Consider the following 23,192-nt stretch of genomic DNA (forward strand, 5'->3'; position numbering starts at 1 on the left):
TTGTTTCATTCTCATTTTTAGCACACAAAACGGCAAAATCATCGGTAGACAACTGTACTGCCATACAGCTAATGGCATTAAAAAGCTGCATTATTAGATTTTATTAGTCATGTAAAATTATTCTGCTATTACTGGCATATAATTACATCACAAGTAAAAGTTTTAATTAACCTGACAAACTGTTGGATCCAAAAGCTATAAATATGTTGGTTTTAGCAAATAAGAGTTGAGATGAAAAATAAATGGATGGCTTCAAAAAAAGATTTTAAAAAGTCTTTTAAAAATTACCGATAAAATGATAACATTAGAAATATTCTTTTTGGTGACCCTAAAATCACTTTAACTTTGAATATTCATCTTTTATATTACATACTGTGGACTATTTTACATATACATAGGATATACGGCACAGAAACAGGCCATTCGGTTCAACCTGTCCATGCAAGTGTTTATGCTCCACTCGAGCCTCCTCCCGTCTTTCCATCTAAATCTATCAACATAGCCCTCTATTCCCTTCTCCCTCATATGCTTGTCTAGCCTCTCCTTAAATGCATCAATACTATTCGCTTCAACCACTCCCTTTGGTAGCAAGTTCCACATTATTTGGGTAAAGAAGTTTTTAATATTATAATTCACCTTCAGGTGGCTGGCCCCCCTGATGAAGAATTCATCCTGACTTAATTTCTGAGGCTGTGCGAGCAATCGGGAATGCAGAGAGCCAAGGATAAATGACAAAACATCATACTTCTGCACTTAGCCCCAAATATATAATTAAAGTGGAGCTCCCAATCAGTAGGCCACTCAACCACCTTATGTTGGATTTGTAACTTTTATTTTAAATCACATGTATATCATAGGGTTGTATTTTACTGATGAAGGCAACAGTCTTTTCCTGGAACATTCCTTTAACTGTACTAACACAAAGGGCCCAAGTTTCCACATGATTCGCGCCTGATTTTTAGGAGCAACTGGTGGAGAACGGACTATTTTAGAAATCGCAATTCTCCACATTTTTTTTTCTGCAGTTCTAGTCAGGTAGAACAGTTCTAGTTTAGAACAGAATTTTTTCTTCAAAAGGGGGCGTGTCCGGCCACTGACGCCTGATTTGAAAGTTTCCACAGTGAAAATGTACTCCAAACTAAAGTAGAATAGAGCCAGTGAAGATTTTTGTAGAACTGAAAAAACCTGTTCTACACATTAAAAAATCAGGCGCAGGTTACAAATTAGGCGTCCAGAACGAGGTGGGGGGGAGGGGTGGGGAAGGGAACTCATTAAATTCGACAATAAATCCTTATTTATACTTCTACAAATATTATACAAATAAATCCAACCTGAATAAACATTTATAAGCCAAGAAAAGATTAAATAAACCATCTTCCTACCTGTGTAAAAGTGCTTCAGCCAGGGAGAATTCTGCAGCCGTTCGTGCCGCTGAGCGGGAGGGGGAGGGAGAGAGAGGGGGGGGGGGAGGGAGAGAGAGAGAGAGAGGGTGGGGGAGGGAGAGAGAGAGAGAGGGGGGGGAGGGAGGGAGAGAGGGGGGGGAGGGAGAGAGAGGGGGGGAGAGAGAGAGAGAGAGAGAGAGAGAGAGAGAGAGAGAGAGAGAGAGAGAGAGAGAGAGAGAGAGAGAGCGGGGGGGGTCTGGTCGGGGAACAGGAGCGCGGGTCGGGTCGGGTCAGTCGGGGGGGAGGGGAAGCGGGTCTCAGGTCGGGTCGGGGCGGGGGGTGTCGGGGGTCGGGTGTCGGGTCGGGGGAGAGCGGGTGTCGGGTCGGGTGGGGGCGGCGGGGGGTGAGGAGCGGGTCTCGGGGGTGGGGAGAGCAGGTCTCGGGTCGGGTCGGGGCGGGGGGGGGAGCGGGTGTCGGGTCGGGGGGGGGTTGGCGCGGGTGTCGGGTCGGGGGGGGGGGAGCGGGTGTCGGGTCTGGTCGGGCGGGGAGCAGGAGCTGGCCGGGTGAGGAGCCTCATTCACGCAGCCCCAGTGAGGCCATTGGGCCAGAGCTAGGGGCTGCGTGCTTCGGGCCCCTCCCACACAGTTCGGCGCCTGGAGCTACTGCACTTGCGTGCCGACTGTAGCACGCATGTGCAGAGGTCCCGGCACTGTTTTCAGCGCCGGGACCTGGCTCCGCCCCCCCACAGCTCGTGTTGGCTGCGCCGAGGGCCACAGGACCTGTAAGTAGGTGGAGAATACCGAGGATTTTTTTAGGCGCCGTTTTAGGCGCGAAAAACGGGCGCCCAGCTCGGAGGGGCGCCCGTTTTTTTTCTTGTGGAAACTTGGGCCCAAAGAATGCTGATTTAGACAAACTCTCAGCAAATGTGACAAGGACAGAGGTTTTGCTAGATTCATCATTGTAACATGTCCCTTGTAGTGTCCCACTGTCTCCTCTGATTTACTTCTATTCCAGTCTCAGAAGAATTATGTTCTTTGCTGCAAAAATGTTCACTACATCTAACCACATGCAGTAACTATTTAAAAATCTGTCTCAAGCATTACAGGTTGTTTTTGACAGAATCCTAAGAGCGCAAATTCGAAAAAAACAAACTGCACTAAACCAAAGATTATCTACCGAAATGTAAATATTAACTGGCATAAAAGCAGCATTTTATTACATGTGACCAATCATGGAAAAGTTTTTCAATACCACACATACAGCAACCACTTCTATTCTTATAAGTGTTGAGATAACAGAACACTCATTGTTGTCCTAAATAACCTTCCTGAGTTGGCAACTACTAAGTTGCATGAGATGCTGTAGAATTTTGGCTCGAGTAACGTAAAAAACATCTGGTTCCTTTCCAGGTATTTTACTTCGAAACCTGTGAGGGCCTCTGTCCCTGCAGGAATTATAAGCCAGCAAGCTAGCTCTTTAATGCCTGTCAAGCTGACCCTGGCACTTGTAAATCAAGCTCTGGCTCAACAGCACCAGGCCCACATTCCGTCACCTTCTCTCAGCCTGCTTGGCCACTGCACTGCTGCGAGGACCATGCTTATCTTGTCATCAGGTCATAGCATGTTGAGAAGAGAGATTACAGAGGCATCTGCAGAATTCCCACAATGCAGTGGCTTTTGGAACAGTGACAGCTGCATCTGTCATTTCATACCATCAACTAACCTGATGTCCGTAGGCCTGACACAGCAAAATTGTCCAAAAGGAGTTCCAGCTCTCTCATGCTGCCCCCGTATGTCTCTTCCAGGAAAGCCTGTCGCTTCTTTGCCTTGTAGAATGATAATTACAATCTTACTGTAGTAAATATGCTTCTACACATAAGGATCTAATAGTATTTACAGGTTAAAAAGCAACCAAAAATGTGCACATTTATGAGCATTGAACAGAAGAGAGAAGTCAATAAATTATCAAATTGACAAGACCTCACTCTATTAAGGTAACAAAATAAATGTATATGTAGATACATATATATTTTACAAATCAGAAAATCTGTACAGTGTAATGATTAAAATACTTCATAATTTATCATGAATGTAGCACAAAAACAACTGTACATTTATCTTTAGTTACATCATGTGGAACAATATGGACATTTAACTTCAACATCACAAAGCCCTATCAGCAGCTGAAAGTATCTGAAGAAATATTTGTTTCCACTGGAAGCAAAACAATTAATTCTTCTGTCCTGGTATATATTCCAAAGATAAAACAAATTTAGTTAAATCTGACTAATAAAATACTTAACTTTTTTTTGTGGCAGCAGGCTGTTATGATGAATGTATTTGTCAAATTATTTATGGAAAAAGTAGCAATCCTGTACTATTGTTAAAAGATACAGATTCCAGAATAATTGTAACAAATCAGTAGATAATATTCAGCCACATTAAAAGAAAATTAACTAAATGTGAAATATATACACTGGTTAATTAGTGAAATAAATGAAACTAATAAAGAGTCTGTACAGCCTTTCCCAGCTGGGAGCACAGGTGCAGACAGTTCTGTGACCCTGCTCCAACAGGAGGTCTAGTTATTACTGGGCAGGGTGACTTATGCAAATATTTTCCTCCCACGGCAAGTTAATCTGCTTGTTGTTCAGAGTCAACAGAAAAACACAACGCATATGCGTAACTAGCAAATTCAGTGTTAAAAACAGTCTTGAAACTAGATCCCGTGACCACAAGGGCAAAAAGCAAGAATTCATCATGATACTATGGAGTAATTCTTAATTTTTCCACAGATTTCTTACACAGACTATTAAAAAATTAAAATTAGTGTATATAAAAATCAAGCTATCATAGTTCTCTCAAAAATAAACATATTTTATGGAGAATATAAGGCAAGTGAACAAACATTCTTACTGTTCTTTTCAAATAAAAGTCAAACATTTACATAAGGCACCACTCAATGCAACTGGCCCCAGTCTCATCCATCCGAATTTTAGGTCAGGTACAATGATGAGAACAAAAGTGAACCTACTGAAGAAACATCAATATGCCATGCATTTACTGAGAAACAGAATTAACTGCACATTGATAAATATTATGCGGCAGCTTGCTGTCATCACTGTTAGGTAATAGGAGTGCTACTCTGCATTTTTTTTAAAACCATTTTTAAGCAATTCTGCAATCAACAATGCCAAATTAAAGGAAAAGATAACACGAGGGGGAATAATTTCAGTGCAAAGTTCTGTTCTCTTATTTTAGAATGACCAGGATCTTTCCTACATACTAGAGCAGATGCTTGTTTTGCACTATATTTTCAACTCCATTTGTGCTATTTGGAATCTTTCTGTCCTCTAGACCCACTCTGATGCAGGCTGTATTTGTCTAAAAGTGATCTCAATTATTGGGACTGCGCTTCCAGAGGAACCACAATTAATTAAGTACACAACAGCATGTCAGGTACAGTTTACTAATAGATCCATTATAGCATTGCTCTTGTAATAGCAGTTTGTCTAGTCCAGTGATACAGCAAATTGACTGAAACAATGCGTCACATGACTGGTAAAGTACTTTGGGCTGAATTTTCGCCACCATTCTGCGCTGTTTTTTTAGCCTATGCTGCTTTTTTTGGAGCAGACTAAAATCTGTAAGTTTCACCAAAATTTCTGCACCATCCTGAACTACTCACGTCCGATTTTTTTAGTTCACAATTTTTTGACGTCGCTGGGGCCGGAATCTGCCGGGTGCACCATTTCTGGTCATTTAAGTGAGTTTGGCCAAGTAGGATTTTTTCTAAAACGGCACAGTGCACCGTTCTAAAAAAACCTTACCTGCACTTAAGAAAATCGGCACAGAGAAGAAAAAACCGGCACAGAGAAGAAGCCATTGTTTTAGCGGAGCTGAAGACATAGCACTGGGGGCGGGGGGCCTTTCGGCCTGGGATAGGAGCGCCAGCGGCACCTGGGGCGGGGGGGTCCTTTTGGCACGGGCTAATAGCGGTACCCACATCTGGGGCGGGGGCCTTTTGGCCCGGGATAGCAGCAGCACCGGCAGGGGGCCATTTGGCCCAGGATAGCAGCGGCACCGGCAAGGGGCCGGGGGCATTCAGCCCAGGATAGCTTCGGCACCGGCACTAAAGATGAAAAAAATCTATAAGTGCTATTAACTGCGGTTACAAAAACTCTTGAAGGACTGGAGACGTTGTTCCAGAACCTTGGTTCTGAATTCATTATAATTTTTGAATGTTGCAGTTGGAAGGAGAATTGATAAAGTTTGCTTCATCTCATTACCAAAAAGGAATAAAGGAATTTCATATTGGCCTGGAAATCCCAGCCTCTCCAGGTCCGTATAGAGTGTGTGCGGTCCTGCGAAGGCATCGCAAAAGCCGGTTTTCAGCGCACAATGTGCAAGCGCTGAAAACTGGGAGCTTGACAGAACCTCCGCATCTCGGGAGCCAGAACATTCGCATGGGCAAGATTGCTGTATTTACCCATATCTTGTCCAGCGGATGTCCTGAAAACTCTTGCGCCTGATAAAAGCAGGTGCATAGCCTACTTTTACAGGCGTAAGAGTTTTAAAACACACAAAAATAAAAAATAAAATTTTAAAAACCCTGCCCACTAAGCTAAGTTTATTTTAAACCATAATTGAAAAAACTTTTTAAAAAATTTTAAATTGGAAAACTATATATATTTTATAAGACATAAATAACTTTAATTTAAATTAATGTTAAATATGAGGTGTATTTTTTCTATTTTTTTTGTTAGTGTTTTGGGTGTTTGGGGGCTGTTTCTCAATCATAATAATGGGAACTCCAACTTACGGAGTTCCCATTATTATGAATATGAAAATACTGTCCCTGGATTGGCTGCACAGAGCCATGTGACTGCAGCTCCAACTTACGAACATCCTGACGTGCACGCGCTCCGACGCGCAGTGAGTGGAGGCCTCAGGACCCGGATCTCTCGTGGGCACAGCAGGAACCAGTAAGTGCGCATCTTTTGTTTACTTTTTCCACTCGGTCGCCCGCGTGAAGCAGCCAACCGGGTTTTCTAGGCCATTAAGTTTGGGCATTATGGTGTGAACACTTGCATGTTGTGCAACATTTCTCTACATATCGTTCATAGACTCCTGGTTTCATATATTGCAATTTCAGTCTGTGTCCCAAGTCTCACTTAGTGATCTATTTTACAAAGGGGAAATGCTTTATTTGTGCCTCAGCCCTGCAGTGTGTCCCTCGTTACCCTGACAACCTCAGTTTTTCAGCGCAGACTTTAAGCTCCACCCACGGAGCTCAAGGACAATCTGCGCCAAAATGAAAGGTTACGCTGGTGAAACTTGGAACTTTTTTTGGGCACAATCGGGCGACTAAAAAAAAAAAAATCAGACATACCTCTACAACTGAGCCAAAAATCGGCCATGTGGAAAATTGGCCCCTTTATACTCTATGCATATCGAAAAAGGTACAGACCTCAGAATATAGTGGCCTTGAAATTGCAGCCTCTCCGGGTGTGTACGTGCCAAAGAGGCCCCCATAAGTTCCAGGTTTAGGCACTTGCGATCTGTCAAAATGTCTTGACGGATCACATACATCTCTGGGAGAAGGGCCTTCGCGGGTGGAGATTTGGGCTATTTGCCCAACTCTTGCCCAGCGAATGTCCTTCAAACTCTTACGCCTGCAGATCTTGTTATTACGTATTTTTATATTAAAAACCTTGTCTGTGAAGGTAAGTTTATTTTTAACACGATTAAAATCTTTTTTTTAAATTCAAAAAAAATAAAATTTTCTCTGAAACATTTAATTTGTTGCAATTTCTAATCATTTTTAAAAAGTGAAGTGTCTTTTTAAATTTATGTTTGTCTTTTATTTGATTTTTGGGTTATTCTCATTGATAGTAATGGAAGCTCGGAGCTCCCATTACTATGAATGAGAATACTACATTGTGATTGGTGGTCCAGGCCCACGTAATTCCAGGATGCGCATACGCTCCTGGAATATTTGGGCCTCTGCGCAGGGCTGCGCATCAAGGCCTCAGAGAGCAAGTGTTCGTTCCTCCGAGACCACCAGGTACTTTCGTAAAAATAATTTCTGTCGGATGCATCCATCCACGGGAAGCCTCCGACACCAATTTTTGGTCCAATATTTGTAACACTATTTAGAGACACGCAACTGTTCTTTTCTCCCCAAAACCTTATTCTCAATTATTTATACTCGTTTGGCTTTACCTCGCATACTGGATTTGAAGCTACAATTAATTTATGTATTCATTCTTCGTCAAACCTTCTTTTATCAGTTATTTATATGATTATGAAAGTTTTTTCCCTTATTACTTCATATGGTAGATTCATTGTTCTTATACCACTGTATCAGGGACTTTTCCCACTATCGACTGTCCAAATAACCACCACCTTAAATATCTTATCATTTGCCATGGACCAGTCCTGCCGATTGACTGAAGCGGGCCAAGTCTCCTTCTGACCCCTGCATGATCATTAGTCCCCATGAGCAACCTGAAAAACCCTCAGGCCAAATGCCAACATTAGATCAGTTTTATTTAATGTCTTAAAGTGTATAAAATACTGAAACCATGGGCCCAAGTTTCCACAAGAAAAAAAACGGGCGCCCCTCCGAGCTGGGCGCCCGTTTTTCGTGCCTAAAAAAAATCCTCGGTATTCTCCACCTACTTACAGGTCCTCTGGCCCTTGGCGCAGCCAGCACGAGTTGTGGGGGGGGCGGAGCCAGGTCCTGGCGCTGAAAACAGTGCCGGGACCTCTGCACATGCGCGCTACAGTCGGCACGCAAGTGCAGTAGCTCCAGGCGCCGAACTGTCTGGGAGGGGCCCGAAGCACGCAGCCCCTAGCTCTGGCCCAATGGCCTCACTGGGGCTGCGTGGATAAGGCTCCTCCCACGGCCAGCTCCTGCTCCCCGCCCCCGACAAGACCCGACACCCGCTCCCCCCGCCGACCAGACCCGAACCGACACCCGTTCCCCCCCCCGCCGACCAGACACCCGCTCCCCCCCCTGACTGACCCGACCCGCGCTCCTGTTCCCCGACCCGACCCCCCCCCCCCCCCACTGGACCCGACTCCCGGACTGGATCCAATCTGACCTCTCCCTTCCCCCTCTCTCTTTTCCCCCCCCGCTCTCTCTCTCTCTCCCCCTCCTTCCCCTCTCTCTCTCTCCCTCCTCTCTCTCACCCTCCCTCTCTCACTCTCCCTCCCCCCCCTCTCTCCTCTCCCTCCCCCCCCCCTCTCCCTCCCCCCCTCCCCCCTCTCCCTCCCCCCCTCCCTCTCTCTCCCTCCCCCCCCCCCCTCTCTCCCCCTCCCCCCTCTCTCTCCCTCCCCCCTCCCCCCTCTCTCTCCCTCCCCCCCCTCCCCCCTCTCTCTCTCTCTCTCTCTCCCCCTCCCGCTCAGCGGCACGAACGGCTGCAGAATTCTCCCTGGCTGAAGCACTTTCACACAGGTAGGAAGATGGTTTATTTAATCTTTTCTTGGCTTATAAATGTTTATTCAGGTTGGATTTATTTGTATAATATTTGTAGAAGTATAAATAAGGATTTATTGTCGAATTTAATGAGTTCCCTTCCCTCCCTCCCTCCCCCCTCCCCCCCACCTCGTTCTGGACGCCTAATTTGTAACCTGCGCCTGATTTTTTAATGTGTAGAACAGGTTTTTTCAGTTCTACAAAAATCTTCACTGGCTCTATTCTACTTTAATTTGGAGTACATTTTCACTGTGGAAACTTTCAAATCAGGCGTCAGTGGCCGGACACGCCCCCTTTTGAAGAAAAAATTCTGTTCTAAACTAGAACTGATCTACCTGACTAGAACTGCAGAAAAAAAAAATGTGGAGAATTGCGATTTCTAAAATAGTCCGTTCTCCACCAGTTGCTCCTAAAAATCAGGCGCGAATCATGTGGAAACTTGGGCCCCATGAGTTTCTTTTTGAGGTTTTATTCTGCTGCTCACACTTTAAGTTTTTCTAAATGTTCTGCTTAGTTGTCATAGAAACATAGAAAATAGGTGCAGGAGAAGGCTATTCGGCCCTTCAAGCCTGCATCACCATTCAATATGATCATGCACTTCAGTACCCCATTCCTGCTTTCTCTCCATACCCCTTGATCCCTTTAGCGGTAAGGGCCACATCTAACTCCCTTTTGAATATATCTAATGAACTGCCTCAACAACTTTCTGTGGTAGAGAATTCCACGTGCTCACAACTCTCTGAGTGAAGAAGTTTCTCCTCATCTCAGTCCTAAATGGCTTACCCCTTATCCTTAGACTGTGTCTCCTGGTTCTGGATTTCCCCAACATCGGGAACATTCTTCCTGCATCTAACCTGTCTAATCCTGTCAGAATTTTATATGTTTCTATGAGATCCATAGAAACATAGAAACATAGAAAATAGGTGCAGGAGTAGGCCATTCAGCCCTTCTAGCCTGCACCGCCATTCAATGAGTTCATGGCTGAACATGAAACTTCAGTACCCCCTTCCTGCTTTCTCGCCATAACCCTTGATCCCCCGAGTAGTAAGGACTTCATCTAACTCCCTTTTGAATATATTTAGTGAATTGGCCTCAACTACTTTCTGTGGTAGAGAATTCCACAGGTTCACCACTCTCTGGGTGAAGAAGTTTCTCCTCATCTCGGTCCTAAATGGCTTACCCCTTATCCTCAGACTGTGACCCCTGGTTCTGGACTTCCCCAACATTGGGAACATTCTTTCTGCATCTAACCTGTCTAAACCCGTCAGAATTTTAAACGTTTCTATGAGATCCCCTCTCATTCTTCCAAATTCTATTGCATATAAGTCTAGTCGATCCAGTCTTTCTTCATATGTCAGTCCTATCATCCCGGGCATCAGTCTGGTGAACCTTCGTTGCATTCCCTCAATAGCAAGAATATCCTTCTTCAGATTAGGAGACCAAAACTGGACACAATGTTCAAGGTGTGGCCTCATTAAGGCCCTGTACAACTGTAGTAAGACCTCCCTGCTCCTATACTCAAATTCTCTCGCTATGAAGGCCAACATACCATTTGCCTTCTTCACCGCCTGCTGTACCTGTTGCCAACTTTCAATGACTGATGTACCATGACGCCCAGGTCTCGTTACACCTTCCCTTTTACTAATCTGGCACCATTCAGATAATAATCTGCCTTCCTGTTTTTACCATCAAAGTAAATAACCTCACATTTATCTACATTATACCGCATCTGCCATGTATTTGCCCAAGCACCTAACCTGTCCAAGTCCAATGTGACATGGGTTGTCAGGGTATTGTCGTTTCCCAGAATCAGAATGCAAACTACAAATCTTATAATGCATTATTTCTCCAATATTCACACAATTCATCCAAAACAGCTGACAATCCCCAGTACCCAAGGCCCAGGTGAAATTTCCAACTCATGTGCCAGCCTCAGAAGGCAGGCCTATGTGGGGGAAACTTCTTGCATCAATTTAATGGGTCAGTTCACAGATTATTTTCAGAATTGTATTGTTTTTTAGTGTTTGTTATTTCTATCTGTGTATGGTGGTCTAAGTGAATGACAATTTACTGCAATGGAATTAAGCATTTGGATTGGTTCCTTTGGCGTGGTTCCAAATTGTTTGAAGAACAATTTGAATAATTTGAGTTTTTTGTGGTGCTAGAAATCAGGGATGCTTAAAACTGTATAAAACTGATACGAATGCTGTGTTTTAAATCGTCGTTTTGAACTGGAGCCGAAATATCTCCCGAGACTGGTATTAGAATGCTTAGAAACACTCATGTTTTGGTACCCTGCTGAGATAACCATTATCTGTGATTTTAAAGTTAAAGCTTTAGATTTGTTTCTGTATCTTTAAGACAATTTGTTTCAGAAAGACTTAGAATGGATGGAAGTTGAGAGAGTTAACGTAAACATGTTGCTATGTCGTAAAGGAGATAATGCACAGTTTTCTGGTTTAGGCCTCATAGTTCAAAGAGTAGAGGGCTAAGGCTTTGTATTGATTGTACTCGAGAGAATAGGGACAACAGAGATGGAATGATTTCCACAGGAAGAAACTCTGGGTTAGTGTTACCATAGAATGACATGTGGTCAAAATCACAAGACATCTTTAGGGTGGGCTTTGTTTCAAGAATCTAGACAAAGAACTAGAAGCCTTATTGGATATTAAGGTTTTAAGGAAACCTCTATAAGTCAAAAAGTCTTGTCAATATCCAAGGTCAGGCCCACCCCTAAAATGAGAATAAAAGTAACACTTAGAGATCTTTTCACCACAGAAGTGGTGTGAGGGGAGAGCAGAACAGATGTTGAGCTGGTCGAACACATGAGCGATCCCAAGCTTTACCGAAGGAAGCTTGAGACAGAGAAAGAGACTGCAAGCCAGAGAACAGCTCACGTGCGCCAGCTGTTTGTCTGATCAGAATTGGTATTAACTACTTGTTACAGTTGTATGTTTTTGCTAATATAACAAGTGTGTTATATTCCATCTTAAACACAATATATCCACCAGATTGGTTTACAGTTGATCCTGATTATTAAAGAGATAGGCTTAAACTTAGCTATATTTCCAACAATGGTGCTTATTAATTGCTGATCTGAAGCTTTCTTAACTTATGTTGTGAATGGGACTGATTTTTGATTTCTTCGTCTTTACTTAATAGGATATTTGAGCTAAACAATAAGATTATTTTAACACACAGTGGTTATCTGAGCCAGTGATAGATTTTTGATGTGACACTGTTGAGGTGACACTATGTATGTACACTAGACGGATGACAATACACAGGCCTTTCCGTCGTATTACCCTCCCAATTGTGTGCCATAAAAATATTGCACGCTCATCCTTTGAACAAAGTTCAATTTCCATATACTAACTTGGGTAAAATTCATACTCGCGGATATTTTCCCTTTAAATTGTAAATTGTCTCTCCTTTCTCCACCTCTCCCCCAGTCCTGCAAATCACAGTGTCATTCTGGGCTGAATCATCAATTATCTACTGAGACCAGGAACTTCCGTTAATTGTCTTCAGCCTCCAGGTTGAGCCTGCGAATAGGTGCTGTTTCCAGCTTGGTCTTCAGACTGGGTATGTCGGCATTCCCCAGCTCAGTCCCCTTCCTGCCAAGTCGACCAAAAGTCGAGTGCTTACTCATCTATCTTTTCACTCTATATATTTCCCACCACCTCCATTTGTCTGATATTAATCCACCTCTTATTGTTCACTTCTGAAGGAGGACCCACACCCAAAATATAAACTTGTCTATTCTCCCCCACAGCTGCTGCAAATCATAGTGTAATTCTGGGCTTAATCGTCAATTATCTACTGAGACCAGGAACTTCCGTTACCTGTCTTCAGCCTCCAGGTTGAGCCTGCGAATTGGTGCTGTTCCCAGCTTGGGAAACCTGCTGTGTGTTTCTAATATGTTCTGGTTTTGTTTCATAGAAGTATAAAACTCTTTTTCTGTAGTAAAGTAAATTACAACTCGTAACCATACCAGGTTTGAAAGAGAAGAAGTGCTGGCTGGCTGAAAGCTTTGTACATAGACAGTAAACTTAAAAAAATGAAGAATACTCTGAAACAGCACCCCAGTGGCAAATTTAAAAGCAATTTTGAACCAATAAGGGATGAATCTAGGCTGGCCAAACTTCAGTTCACTTACTATCCTAGTCGGTAGAAATGGACACATAATAAACTCAAGTTTCCAGAGGCAATAAGACAGTCCGCCATCCACTCCCTATGGCATCATATCTCTCCAGTACTTATAATAAATGCAGCCACTATAACCTTGCAAGTAAACACGCTTAATGGGGCAAAACTATGGATGCTGTACAGCTCAATATTCTCCAAAGTTTATTCTTACTTTTATTAGTTCATCCCGAAGCTTTTCAAAACTTTCCTCATGGCTTTGAAGCTGTTTTGAAAGGTCAGCAATCACATTATTCTTTTCTTCCAACTCTAATGTCAACTGCGTTTTTGTTACTGCACATTCCTTTTGTAATCTTAAGAAGAAAATGGCAGGTTAAGTTGTTAATATATTTGTAAATTTAGAGTCAAATAAAACAAACTTTTAAAAATTGTTTTTCCATAATTTAGCAAGTTATCATGAGTTTGGTTAACTGTTAACTTTGTTGTGTAATTTAGCAATGAATCACTTATTTCAGAGGTGCACACCATTCTCATAACATAATCCAAAGAACCAGAGCATTCTGCCCATTATGGGGTATAATCATTTATATAAACTCTTACTTCTGTAACTGATTAGTAGATTCGATAGCTTTTGTTTTCTCTTTTTCATACATAAATTCTACATCTCTGAACTGTTGCTTGATCAACTCCAAATTTGATGCTGCATCTACATGGCTTGACTTTTCCACTTGCAACACACTTTCAAGGTCACGTATACGCAACTATATACAAAGAAAAAGAATTAAAACCGTTCACAACATTGGCCCAACCATAATGGAAATTCAGCAGCAATAAATAATTTGATCAAAGTCTCTCCATTTTCAGGCTGACAAATTAAATTTATCTTCCAGTAACTTTACGTTGAATGAATAATTACTATATATTCTGTAGCATACATTGGCCCGGATTTTGCGGTTGGTAGGCGGCATACTATCTCCTTTGAAATCCACCGCAAGTTCGGGATTTCCACGTACGCTTGCATTAAAAAGTAATCGCTGATGCAGAGTTGGGCTATTTGCCCATGGACTAGCCAGCAATTGCACATGGAAAAGTTACGGTTGATGCAAATAGGCGCAGCGTCTGTTTGCATCAGCATAAGGGGATACCTAAGGCATTAAACAATTTCAGATTATATCAAATGAGTTTTCGCAAATAATAGCTGGACTACAGTTTTAATGATGTCTAAAATGATCAAAAAATGTAATTTTTAGTGAGCTTGGTGGAATGACGGTAATTACAAATAAAATTCCAATTCTGTAAATTGTAATTAGATTAGATTTCAGGATTTCATTACAGTTCATTACAGGATACCCTTCGTAAATGATTAAAATGGAATTCTGCTTTGTGATTGGAGGACCAGGCTCACGTGATCCCAGGTACACTTCCGCACTGCCTGCGTCCCTGGGATCCTTGGGCTGTTATGCTGCCCTCCGCCTTACAGCCCCGCAAGTTTTCGCAGCCTTGCCGCCAGCAGGAAGGTTCATAATTCATTTGCGGCTTGGAGGTGTACTCCAGAGGTAAGTCTCTGACCACAATTTTTGGCCCACCATCTTGCAAAAAATTGTCTTGAGAATAAATATTCATGATAAATTAAATACAAATTAGCTTTTATAGTATCGAAGGTTCTAAGATATGTCTGGCCTTAGTGATTTACAACCTATTATCAAACATTTCAATAGACACAAATCATCTATTAACAGCCTGTGAAAGTTGACTATTGTCACTAACTCTAAACTATGCAGACTCTTATTTTTGAATGAAATATTTTTGTGATGTAAGGAATGGCTTTTCAGTTTTGCATCCAGCAAATGTGTGAACTAATATTAGGTACAATACTGATCATGTCCCAATATCCAGAATATAGATCAAGAGACATCTTGGAGTGCATTATAAGATGAAGAACTGAGGGATCAAATGATATGAAACACAAGACTGATAATTAAGCAATTTATAAGGTGATTTGAACCCTTTCTGTCATATCCTTGAAATTAGCCTTCAAAGTGCAAGTGCACAACATTCCATTATGGACAGCAGTGTTGTCCAATAGAAATTGCTGACTGCCCACAGGTGTGTCTATGGTGACACTGTTTTAGCCACATGCACAGATTTTAGTAGGAAACGCCTAGGAATACAGCTACTTCACATATATTTACCACACAGGGTCTAATGTTACAACCAAGTGTCCACAGTCACAGACTGCACAGGATCCTAATAAATGCCCACCCAAATATGAAGGATCACCATAATAGATTATGGTAGAAGCGGTAATCTATAACCAGAGATTTTTGTTTTGTAAACACTCCAACATATCCCCTTCTTCTACAGTAGATGAGATTAAAAGCAACTTCATTAAAACCAATGTTCAGAGGTCTATACTGTAGCACTGTGATCCTTGTAGGGTACTTTATGTTCCAAAACCAAATGAAGTACTCTGGTATATATGGATCTATGTTTTTCTGAATACCTTTGGTCCAAAATGGGGTCGACATATACTTGAAGTTTTGCAGTATTAATTTTCACTTTCAAACATCTAAATTAAACTAACATATACTAAATACTCAAAAGTAATTTGTGAAATTAATTTAACATAGAAACATCTTGTATGACTTAAAAGATTTTTTATTGCTGTGATGAGACAGTAAGATTATAAAAAAACATGAAAAATAAAGTTCATACCCCTGCATACACAATTTACTGTTTTCTCCTGCATTTCAAACAATGAATAAGGATAACTTAGCTTTACCTGAATAATTTCAGAGTTAAATTTTGATTCCAGATGTGCAGCTCTTTCTGCCTCAATGTTTTCTTCCAATGCCTTCACTCTTTTTTGTGCTATCTGAAAACCAAGCAATTGTCAGATTTATTAACTGAGGGGTGGCAGACTATTATCATTGATAATTCTTTATTTTTTAAAAACTTCTTCCCAGTAATTGTAACATCAAATTCTACTGTGTTTGTCTTGGTGCATGTTATTTTTCTATTTATATTAGACATGTTGACATGAAATGCTGAGGGGGTTCTTCCAGTCGTCTTAACTTCAATGACATAGTAACTGAACGCCCAGGAAAATGATGCAAACAAATGTTTTTAGCCGGTTCCACCTTTATCCTCTAATCTCCCAGTTATACTGGGAAAATTCATTGAGAATTTCAGGGCCTAAGGCCCCCATTTTCTACCTTCACGATTTTTGGCACCCACATACGATTACGTATGTTTCCCCCGCCGTTTGCGCTAAAAAAAACCTGGCACTTTCCACATAGCAAAAGTTATTTTTAACACCGCACTACACAAAGACAATTCTGGGGGCGGTGCATGTAATTTTTGCTGAAAAATCACTGCGCATGCGCTGGGGGGGAAAAAAATCACTTTCTACACATCAGGGTCTGCCTGGTCTGGATCAACAGTGAGAAACCATTGGTATCAGAGCTGGATTTGCAGATTGAAATTAGCTTCAAACAAAAGATGGATGCAAGGGAAGGAGAAAGGGACAGAGAAGGAGAAGGGGAAGCTGTAAGGGCCAAGAGATTTCTAGCAGAAGAAACTGAGCTCCTGGTAGACATAATTGAGAGGAGATGAGATGTGCTTGAAAACAAAGGGAGAATGGGACAAAAGAAAATGAAACCCTCAGTACTCACAAAAGTTTGGGACCAAGTTGCAGAAGAGTTTAATTCATTGTCCATTACCCCGAGAAGCGGCGCACAGCTCAAAAAGAAGTGGCAGGACCTCGAACAAGCAGTTACTGTAAATAATATTTTTATTCAAATTTATATTTATATTTATGCACTGCAATAACATTTGTAAATGTGACGTCTGTGCGTGGGGGGGGGGGGGGAGAGGGCGCATGCGTGGGGGGGAGGGGGCGCGTGGGGGGGGGAGAGGGCGCATGCGTGGGGGGGGGAAGAGGGCGCGTGGGGGGGGGGGAGAGGGCGCATGCGTAGGGGGGGGAGAGGGTGCATGCGTAGGGGGGGGGGGAAGAGAGGGCGCGTGGGGGGGGGGGGGGGAGAGGGTGCGTGGGGGGTGGTGTGTGGGGGTGGTGTGGTGTGTGTGGGCGCGTGTGCAGAAGGGCCCTCTCTTAAAAAGTTCTATTTCATCTTTGCAGAAAATGGTGTCACAGATCATCTGAGAAAGGTCAAAAACTGGAGGAGGTCCAGCAAGCAGGCTGCAACTAACAGCCGTGGAACAGAGGATAGCTGATATGATTAAATCTCACAGGAGAAGATCAACGACCAACATGGATGCTGGGCCCAGGTTACCAAGAGAGGGTAAGCCCTGCAAATTGCAGAGTCTGGGTTGGCTAAATGCCTACTGCATTGGCTGGCTACGCTTCCGCTTCCTCCCCTGCTGCTAACCAAGCATCTGCTCTGTTATGTTTTGCAGATGTTGCGCATCAGGAAGAGACAGAAGATACTCCTGAAGTAGAAGAAGAGCATGATCAGGAAGCTGTCAGTCCAGATATTGTTCATCTACATCAGGAGAATGAAGGGCAGCAGGAAGACACCGATACTGAGATGGTTACACTGGAATTGGAGCTGGTGAACCCCTCGAGGATTCCAAGCCCTTTCCTGAGTGATTTAAGCGACGCGGCATTTCAAGGTGTACCGTTTGAGGCTGCAGGTCCCAGTGTGTCAGGACACCTGGGAGACGGCAGAGGAGAGTGGGAGGGAGAGCTGAACCTGAAATACAGGATGCAAGGAACATAGGACAGCTCGTGGGGATGAGTGGTGAGAGCATTCAGCTAACGAGATCACTCCTGGAAACCTTGGGTGGGGTGAGGGTAGCATTAGCGGGACTGGCACTTGAAGGAGCAACACTGGCTGGAGGAATGGGTGAGACGAGGGGAGAAATTGCGGGATTAGAGGTAGCAACATTGTCGGGACAGATGGGGGAGGGGATGTCAGAGATAGTAGCAGCAATAAGAGGGCACATCCAGGCTGTCATTGCTGCCACTAACATTCTAACCCCCAGACCAAAGTCAGGGATTGATCCACAGGCTGAAGAAGAGTCTGAAGAGGAACTCGGGCCTTCCGCAATGACATCTGCTAGCTCTGTCCCTGTCGGAACCCACCAACAACAAAGGCGCCGTCGGAAAGAAAACAGAAAAAACCTTGGGGTGGGGAGGGTGGGGGGGGGGAACAAGGAAGCAGAAGTCTGCAACAACGGACACAGGTAGGGGTAGAGGCAACAACAGGGGCAGGAGTGGTGCACAGCGCGAAGAGGGAGGAGAGATGGCTTGTTTGTTTCTCCATTGAAAATTTTGATACAAAATTTATTAAAGTTATTAAAGTTAAAAGTTAAGTTAAATTAAGGACAATTGTAATGTACAAATGTTTAATAAACATACTTATTATTGTGTTCCTAACACAGATGAGACTGCACATAGGGAGGTTAAAGTAACAGTGACCTTAGTCTTTATTACGACATTCCAGAGTGAGGATCAGGCCTTAGGGGCCGGCTTATATACAGTGCTCCCAAGGGATGCTGGGATCCCTTGGGACTTCAGGGGATGCGCTCCCTGGTGGCGGAATATGTGAGTGCATGCTTTACAGATACACAACACTTATTTTTTACATTTAACCAGAATCCTGTACATTATATTTTGAATCCAGCACTAGAAAATCTTTTTAGGTTATGTCTCTGCATTATATGCATGTACCTATCCTGTTGATATTAAAAAAGCTAATTATGAAGCAATATAGTCTTTGGGAGAGTAATAAGAAAAGGGAACAAATATCACTCACATTTAAGCTCTGTATTTTGTGCAACATGTTTTTAAAAATTGAGAGGCACTAATGTTATGCCTGGATTGGCAGAAGAACTCTGATAATATTTCCTAACAGAAAGGCAGGTGACACTCCCGTGCCCCTTTACAGAGAATTACCATAATCTCTAAGATCACATTTGAAGCCAATCAATCGCCCACAGCCGCTGCGAATTTTGGAAAAGCAACATCCTGCTAAATTAACTCATAAAACAGCACAAAGTCCAGCATCCAATGGCAACACAAAGCACCCACTCCCCACCCCCACCACTTGAGCAGAGAGGCAAATGAAATTACACCAATTCACAGGCAACTGTCCTCATCTCCCACTGCTAAAAAGGACATGAACCCAATCCTAAATCCCAAACCACCTTCCACCCACTGCACAGAATTTCCAGGAGAAAAATGTACCCACTGTTTATCAAGCATGTTAATGGCATCCAGCTTTGCTATGCCGTGCAGAAGGTCATTTAAAGTTTAAAAAAACTCTTTCATGAATGGAATCAATGGCAGGCTTTTGGGAGGGGCGGAGGCCTTCATATAAAAACTTTAATAAAGGCATTAAAAGATAGGCCCGAAATTCAACAACTTACTGCCCACTCGATTACCGCCCAGAAATACAAGTTTCGTCCAAAAAAACCACATTTACTGCCCAGATACCGCCGGGCGGTAAATTCCAGCCATTACCGCCGGGCGGTATTCGATACTGTCCGCCCATATACCGCCCAAAATGGAAGTTTCATCATTAAGATCCGTTTACCACTGGACCTTAATACCGTCCTGAAAAAGCAGGTCTTAAGTGGACCTTAAGTGGGCGGTATGGACACAGAGCTGACAGGTATAATTGTTTCATAGAGTGTGGCATGTTTGATATTACACAGATCATTATAGTTCTGCACAGTTTGATGTATTTTTAAATGGATTGGTTTTCTAGTGTTAGCCAATAATGCAGTTTCAATAGCAATATAACCACTGAATTATAACCCCAGAAGTTTGTTACCATCCTCCGCCTGCTCCACGACGACATGCAAGCCGTGATCCTGACTAATGGATCCACCACATACCCAAACCACATCCGGACCGGGGTCAAACAGGGCTGCATCATTGCGCCAACGCCCTTCTCGATCTTCCTTGCTGCTATGTTCCATCTCATGCTCAACAAGCTCCCCGCTGGAGTGGAACTAAACGATAGAACCTGTTCAACCTTCGTCACATCCAAGCTAGATCCAAGTCGTCCCATCCTGTGTCATCGAACTACAGTACGCGGACGATGATTGCATCTGCGCACATTCAGAGGCCGAACTCCAAGCCATCGGCAACATCTTCACCGAGGCATACGAAAGCATGGGCCTTAGGCTAAACATCAATAAGACAAAAATCCTCCACCAACCTGACCCCGCCACATAGCAAAATCCACGGCACGGCCTTGGACAATGTGGACCATTTTCCATACCTCGGGAGCCTACTATCAGCAAGGGCAGACATCGATGACGAGGTCCAACACCAACTCCAGAGTGCCAGTGCAGCCTTCGCTTGCCTGAAGAAGAGTGTGTTTGAAGACCAGGACTTCAAATCTAGCACCAAGCTTATGGTGTAAAGGGAAGTAGTGATACCCACCTTTCTATATGGCTCAGAAACGTGGACCATATACAGTAGACACCTCAAAGTGCTGGAGAAGTACCACCAGCGCTGCCTCCGCAAGGTCCTGAAAATTCACTGGGATGCACCAACGTCAGTGTTCTTGCTCAGGCCAACATCCCCAGCATCAAAACACTGACCATACTCGACCAGCTCCGTTGGGCGGGCCACATCGTCCGCATGCCCGACACGAGATTCCCAAAGCAAGCTCACTACTCGGAACTCCTACCCGGCAAGTGTGCACCAGGTGGGCAAAGGAAACGTTTCAAGGACACCCTCAAAGTCTCCTTGATAAATTACGACATCCCCATCGGCACCTGGGAATTCCTGGCCCAAGACCACCCAAAGTGGAGGAAGTGTATCCGGGAGGGCGTTGAGTACCTCAAGTCTCGTTGCATGCAGAAATCAAGCGCAGACAGCAGAAGGAGCGTGCGGCAAACCAGGCTCCCCACCCAGCCCTTTCTTCTACCATTGTCTGTCCCACCTGTGACAGAGACTGTAATTCCCATATTGGACTGTACAGTCACCTGAGAACTCACTTTTAGAGTGGAAGCAAGTCTTCCTCGATTTCAAGGGACTGCCTGTGATGATGATAACTACTGAGTCTGGAAATTGTGTGTGTGTTCAATAGAGTAATCTTATTTTATAAATGTTATAATAACACCTTATTTACTCCTTTATTAATGAACTATAATAAAAATTTTATTAGTCTCTCACCCCTCCAGTCTCACTCACCCCTCAGTCTCTCCACCCCCCCCCACCCCTGCCACAGCGATCTCTCTCTCTCTCTCTCTCCCCCACCCCCCACAGCAATCTCTCTTCCCCCCCCCCCCCCCTCACTCCACATGGTGATTTCTCCTCTCCCCGCCCCCCACAAACAGCGATCTCAGGCTGGCAGTCTCTGGCCTCTCGGTGGTGCTTCTCGGGAGACGAAGCTTGACAGCCGCGTGCGCACAACTCCGGAGCTGATGATTCCCAAGTCGGAAGGCCTCCTCCGCCGCACACTGCCCACTGTACTCTGCTCCCGCTTCCGCCGAGAAAAACAGGATGAATCTCCCTCCCACTCGGCCCCAGTGGTACCGGGCGGTAAAAAAACAAGCATCGCCCGGGTACCGCCGAAAAACGGTCAGATTTTAGTTTTCATCAATTTCAGCCCACAAGTCTCATGACATACCGCCTACACTGCACAGCGTCCTAGAGAAGGTGCTTTTAAGTGGATCTTAAGTGGGCGGTATGGACACAGATCCGAAAGGTTTGTTTTATATTAGAGATCTTTATAGTTCTCCGCGGTTTTATGTATTTTTTAATGGATTGTAGTAGGTAGGATGGATTTCTAGTGGTAGGCAATAATACAAATAGTCTAATAAAGCCTTATTTACTCCTTTAATCGCTCTCTCACTAGTCTCACTCACATTAGTCTCCCTCAACCCCCAGTCTCTTTCCTCTCCCCTTCCAGCCACTCCTCCCCCCAGCCTCTCCTCCACCCAGCCTCTCCTCCACCCAGCCTCCCAGAATCTCCTCACCCTCCTCACCTCCCAGCCTCTCCTCACCTCCCAGCCTCTCCTCATCCACTACTCTTCCCCCCCCCCCCCCCCAGCGATCTCACTCTCCCTCATCCCTCCACTACAGCGATCTCACTCTCTTTCCCTCCCCCACAGCGATCTCGCTCTCCCCCACACAGCGATCTCAGGCTGGCAGTCTCTGGCCTCTCGTCGGTGCCTCTCGGGGGGGGGGGGGGGGGGGCGGAGTTTGACAGCCGCGCGCGTGCGCACAACTCGGGAGCCAATGATTCCCGAGTCAGAAGGCCTCCTCCGCCGCACACCGCCTGCTGCACTCCACTCCCACTGTCGTCAAGAAAAGCAGGATGAACCACTAGACCCCAGCAGTACCAGGCAGTAAAAAAATCACGCACCGCCCAGAGACTGCCGAAAAACGGGCAGAACTTGGGTTTCACCAAATTCGGGCCCATAAAATTTAATCTAGTGAATAAATGTGTTAACTTTATTATAAAATATGTAGTTTAAAAATAAAAGTTTAAATCTTGCACAGACAAGTTTTTCTTTAATCGTATGCCTCTTCAGCTGCTCTGCTTTTACAGGGGTCCAAGGATTGCATTTTCCTCTCTTTTTCCACCCCCACCTAGCCCTGGCGCAAGCAGGAAATCTGCCAAAAATATTTAAATTAGCACGGCCCCAGAAAATGTGATGAAATCCACAGCGGCAAGGCGCAAAGGCCATCACACCGACTTCGCATGAGGATATTGTACCCACTCAGTGAAAACATTTAAATCAGATGCAACCACCAATGGACTTGCGCCCAAGATTGAAGCGGGCCAGGAGCGGAAAGGCCATTCGGCCCAGGATTGCAGCGGGCCGACTTCATCAAGTTAAGGTAGCTTTTTTCCAACGGTACCCAAGGTCACTTTGGCCGTTTTGAAAAGCATTGTTGGGGAAACTGGCATAAATGGCCAGAAACGGCGTGGAATCCCTTTCAAACACAGACCAGCTGCAAAATATCTGGCACCAACAAAAATCTGGCGCTGACCATTGGCGCTGGCGTCAAAACTTGGGGGACAATTTCAAAGTACCAATTACTCCAAAAAAAATCGCCGGGTGCCAAAAAAACGGCACCCAATGATGCCGCATTATCTTTAATACACCGAGTCTGTACTATTACCATACAATTTTATCCAAGAAAACCTAGCAGGGTATATAGACATCGAAGACTTATAGCAATAATTAATTATA

At 44.0% G+C, this 23,192-nt stretch overlaps 1 protein-coding gene across 7 annotated transcripts in view; it reads right to left on the minus strand.

The window, feature by feature from the left end:
- LOC139268435 (coiled-coil domain-containing protein 171-like) overlaps positions 1 to 23,192 on the minus strand; it is a 413,113-nt gene that overhangs the window by 316,875 nt on the left and 73,046 nt on the right. For 6 of the 7 annotated variants that reach the window (XM_070886604.1, XM_070886612.1, XM_070886596.1 and 3 more), the window contains exons 7-10: positions 15,793 to 15,885; positions 13,611 to 13,771; positions 13,225 to 13,363; positions 3,105 to 3,207 (exon numbers count right to left, since the gene is read on the minus strand). In XM_070886604.1, coding sequence (XP_070742705.1) covers positions 3,105 to 3,207; positions 13,225 to 13,363; positions 13,611 to 13,771; positions 15,793 to 15,885 — 496 coding nt within the window. The remainder of the gene's footprint in view (positions 1 to 3,104; positions 3,208 to 13,224; positions 13,364 to 13,610; positions 13,772 to 15,792; positions 15,886 to 23,192) is intronic. The other variant, XM_070886586.1, reaches the window with a different exon arrangement.

This window comes from Pristiophorus japonicus, chromosome 1 (assembly GCF_044704955.1).
Source record: "Pristiophorus japonicus isolate sPriJap1 chromosome 1, sPriJap1.hap1, whole genome shotgun sequence".
In the NCBI taxonomy this organism is placed as follows: Eukaryota; Metazoa; Chordata; class Chondrichthyes; family Pristiophoridae; genus Pristiophorus; species Pristiophorus japonicus.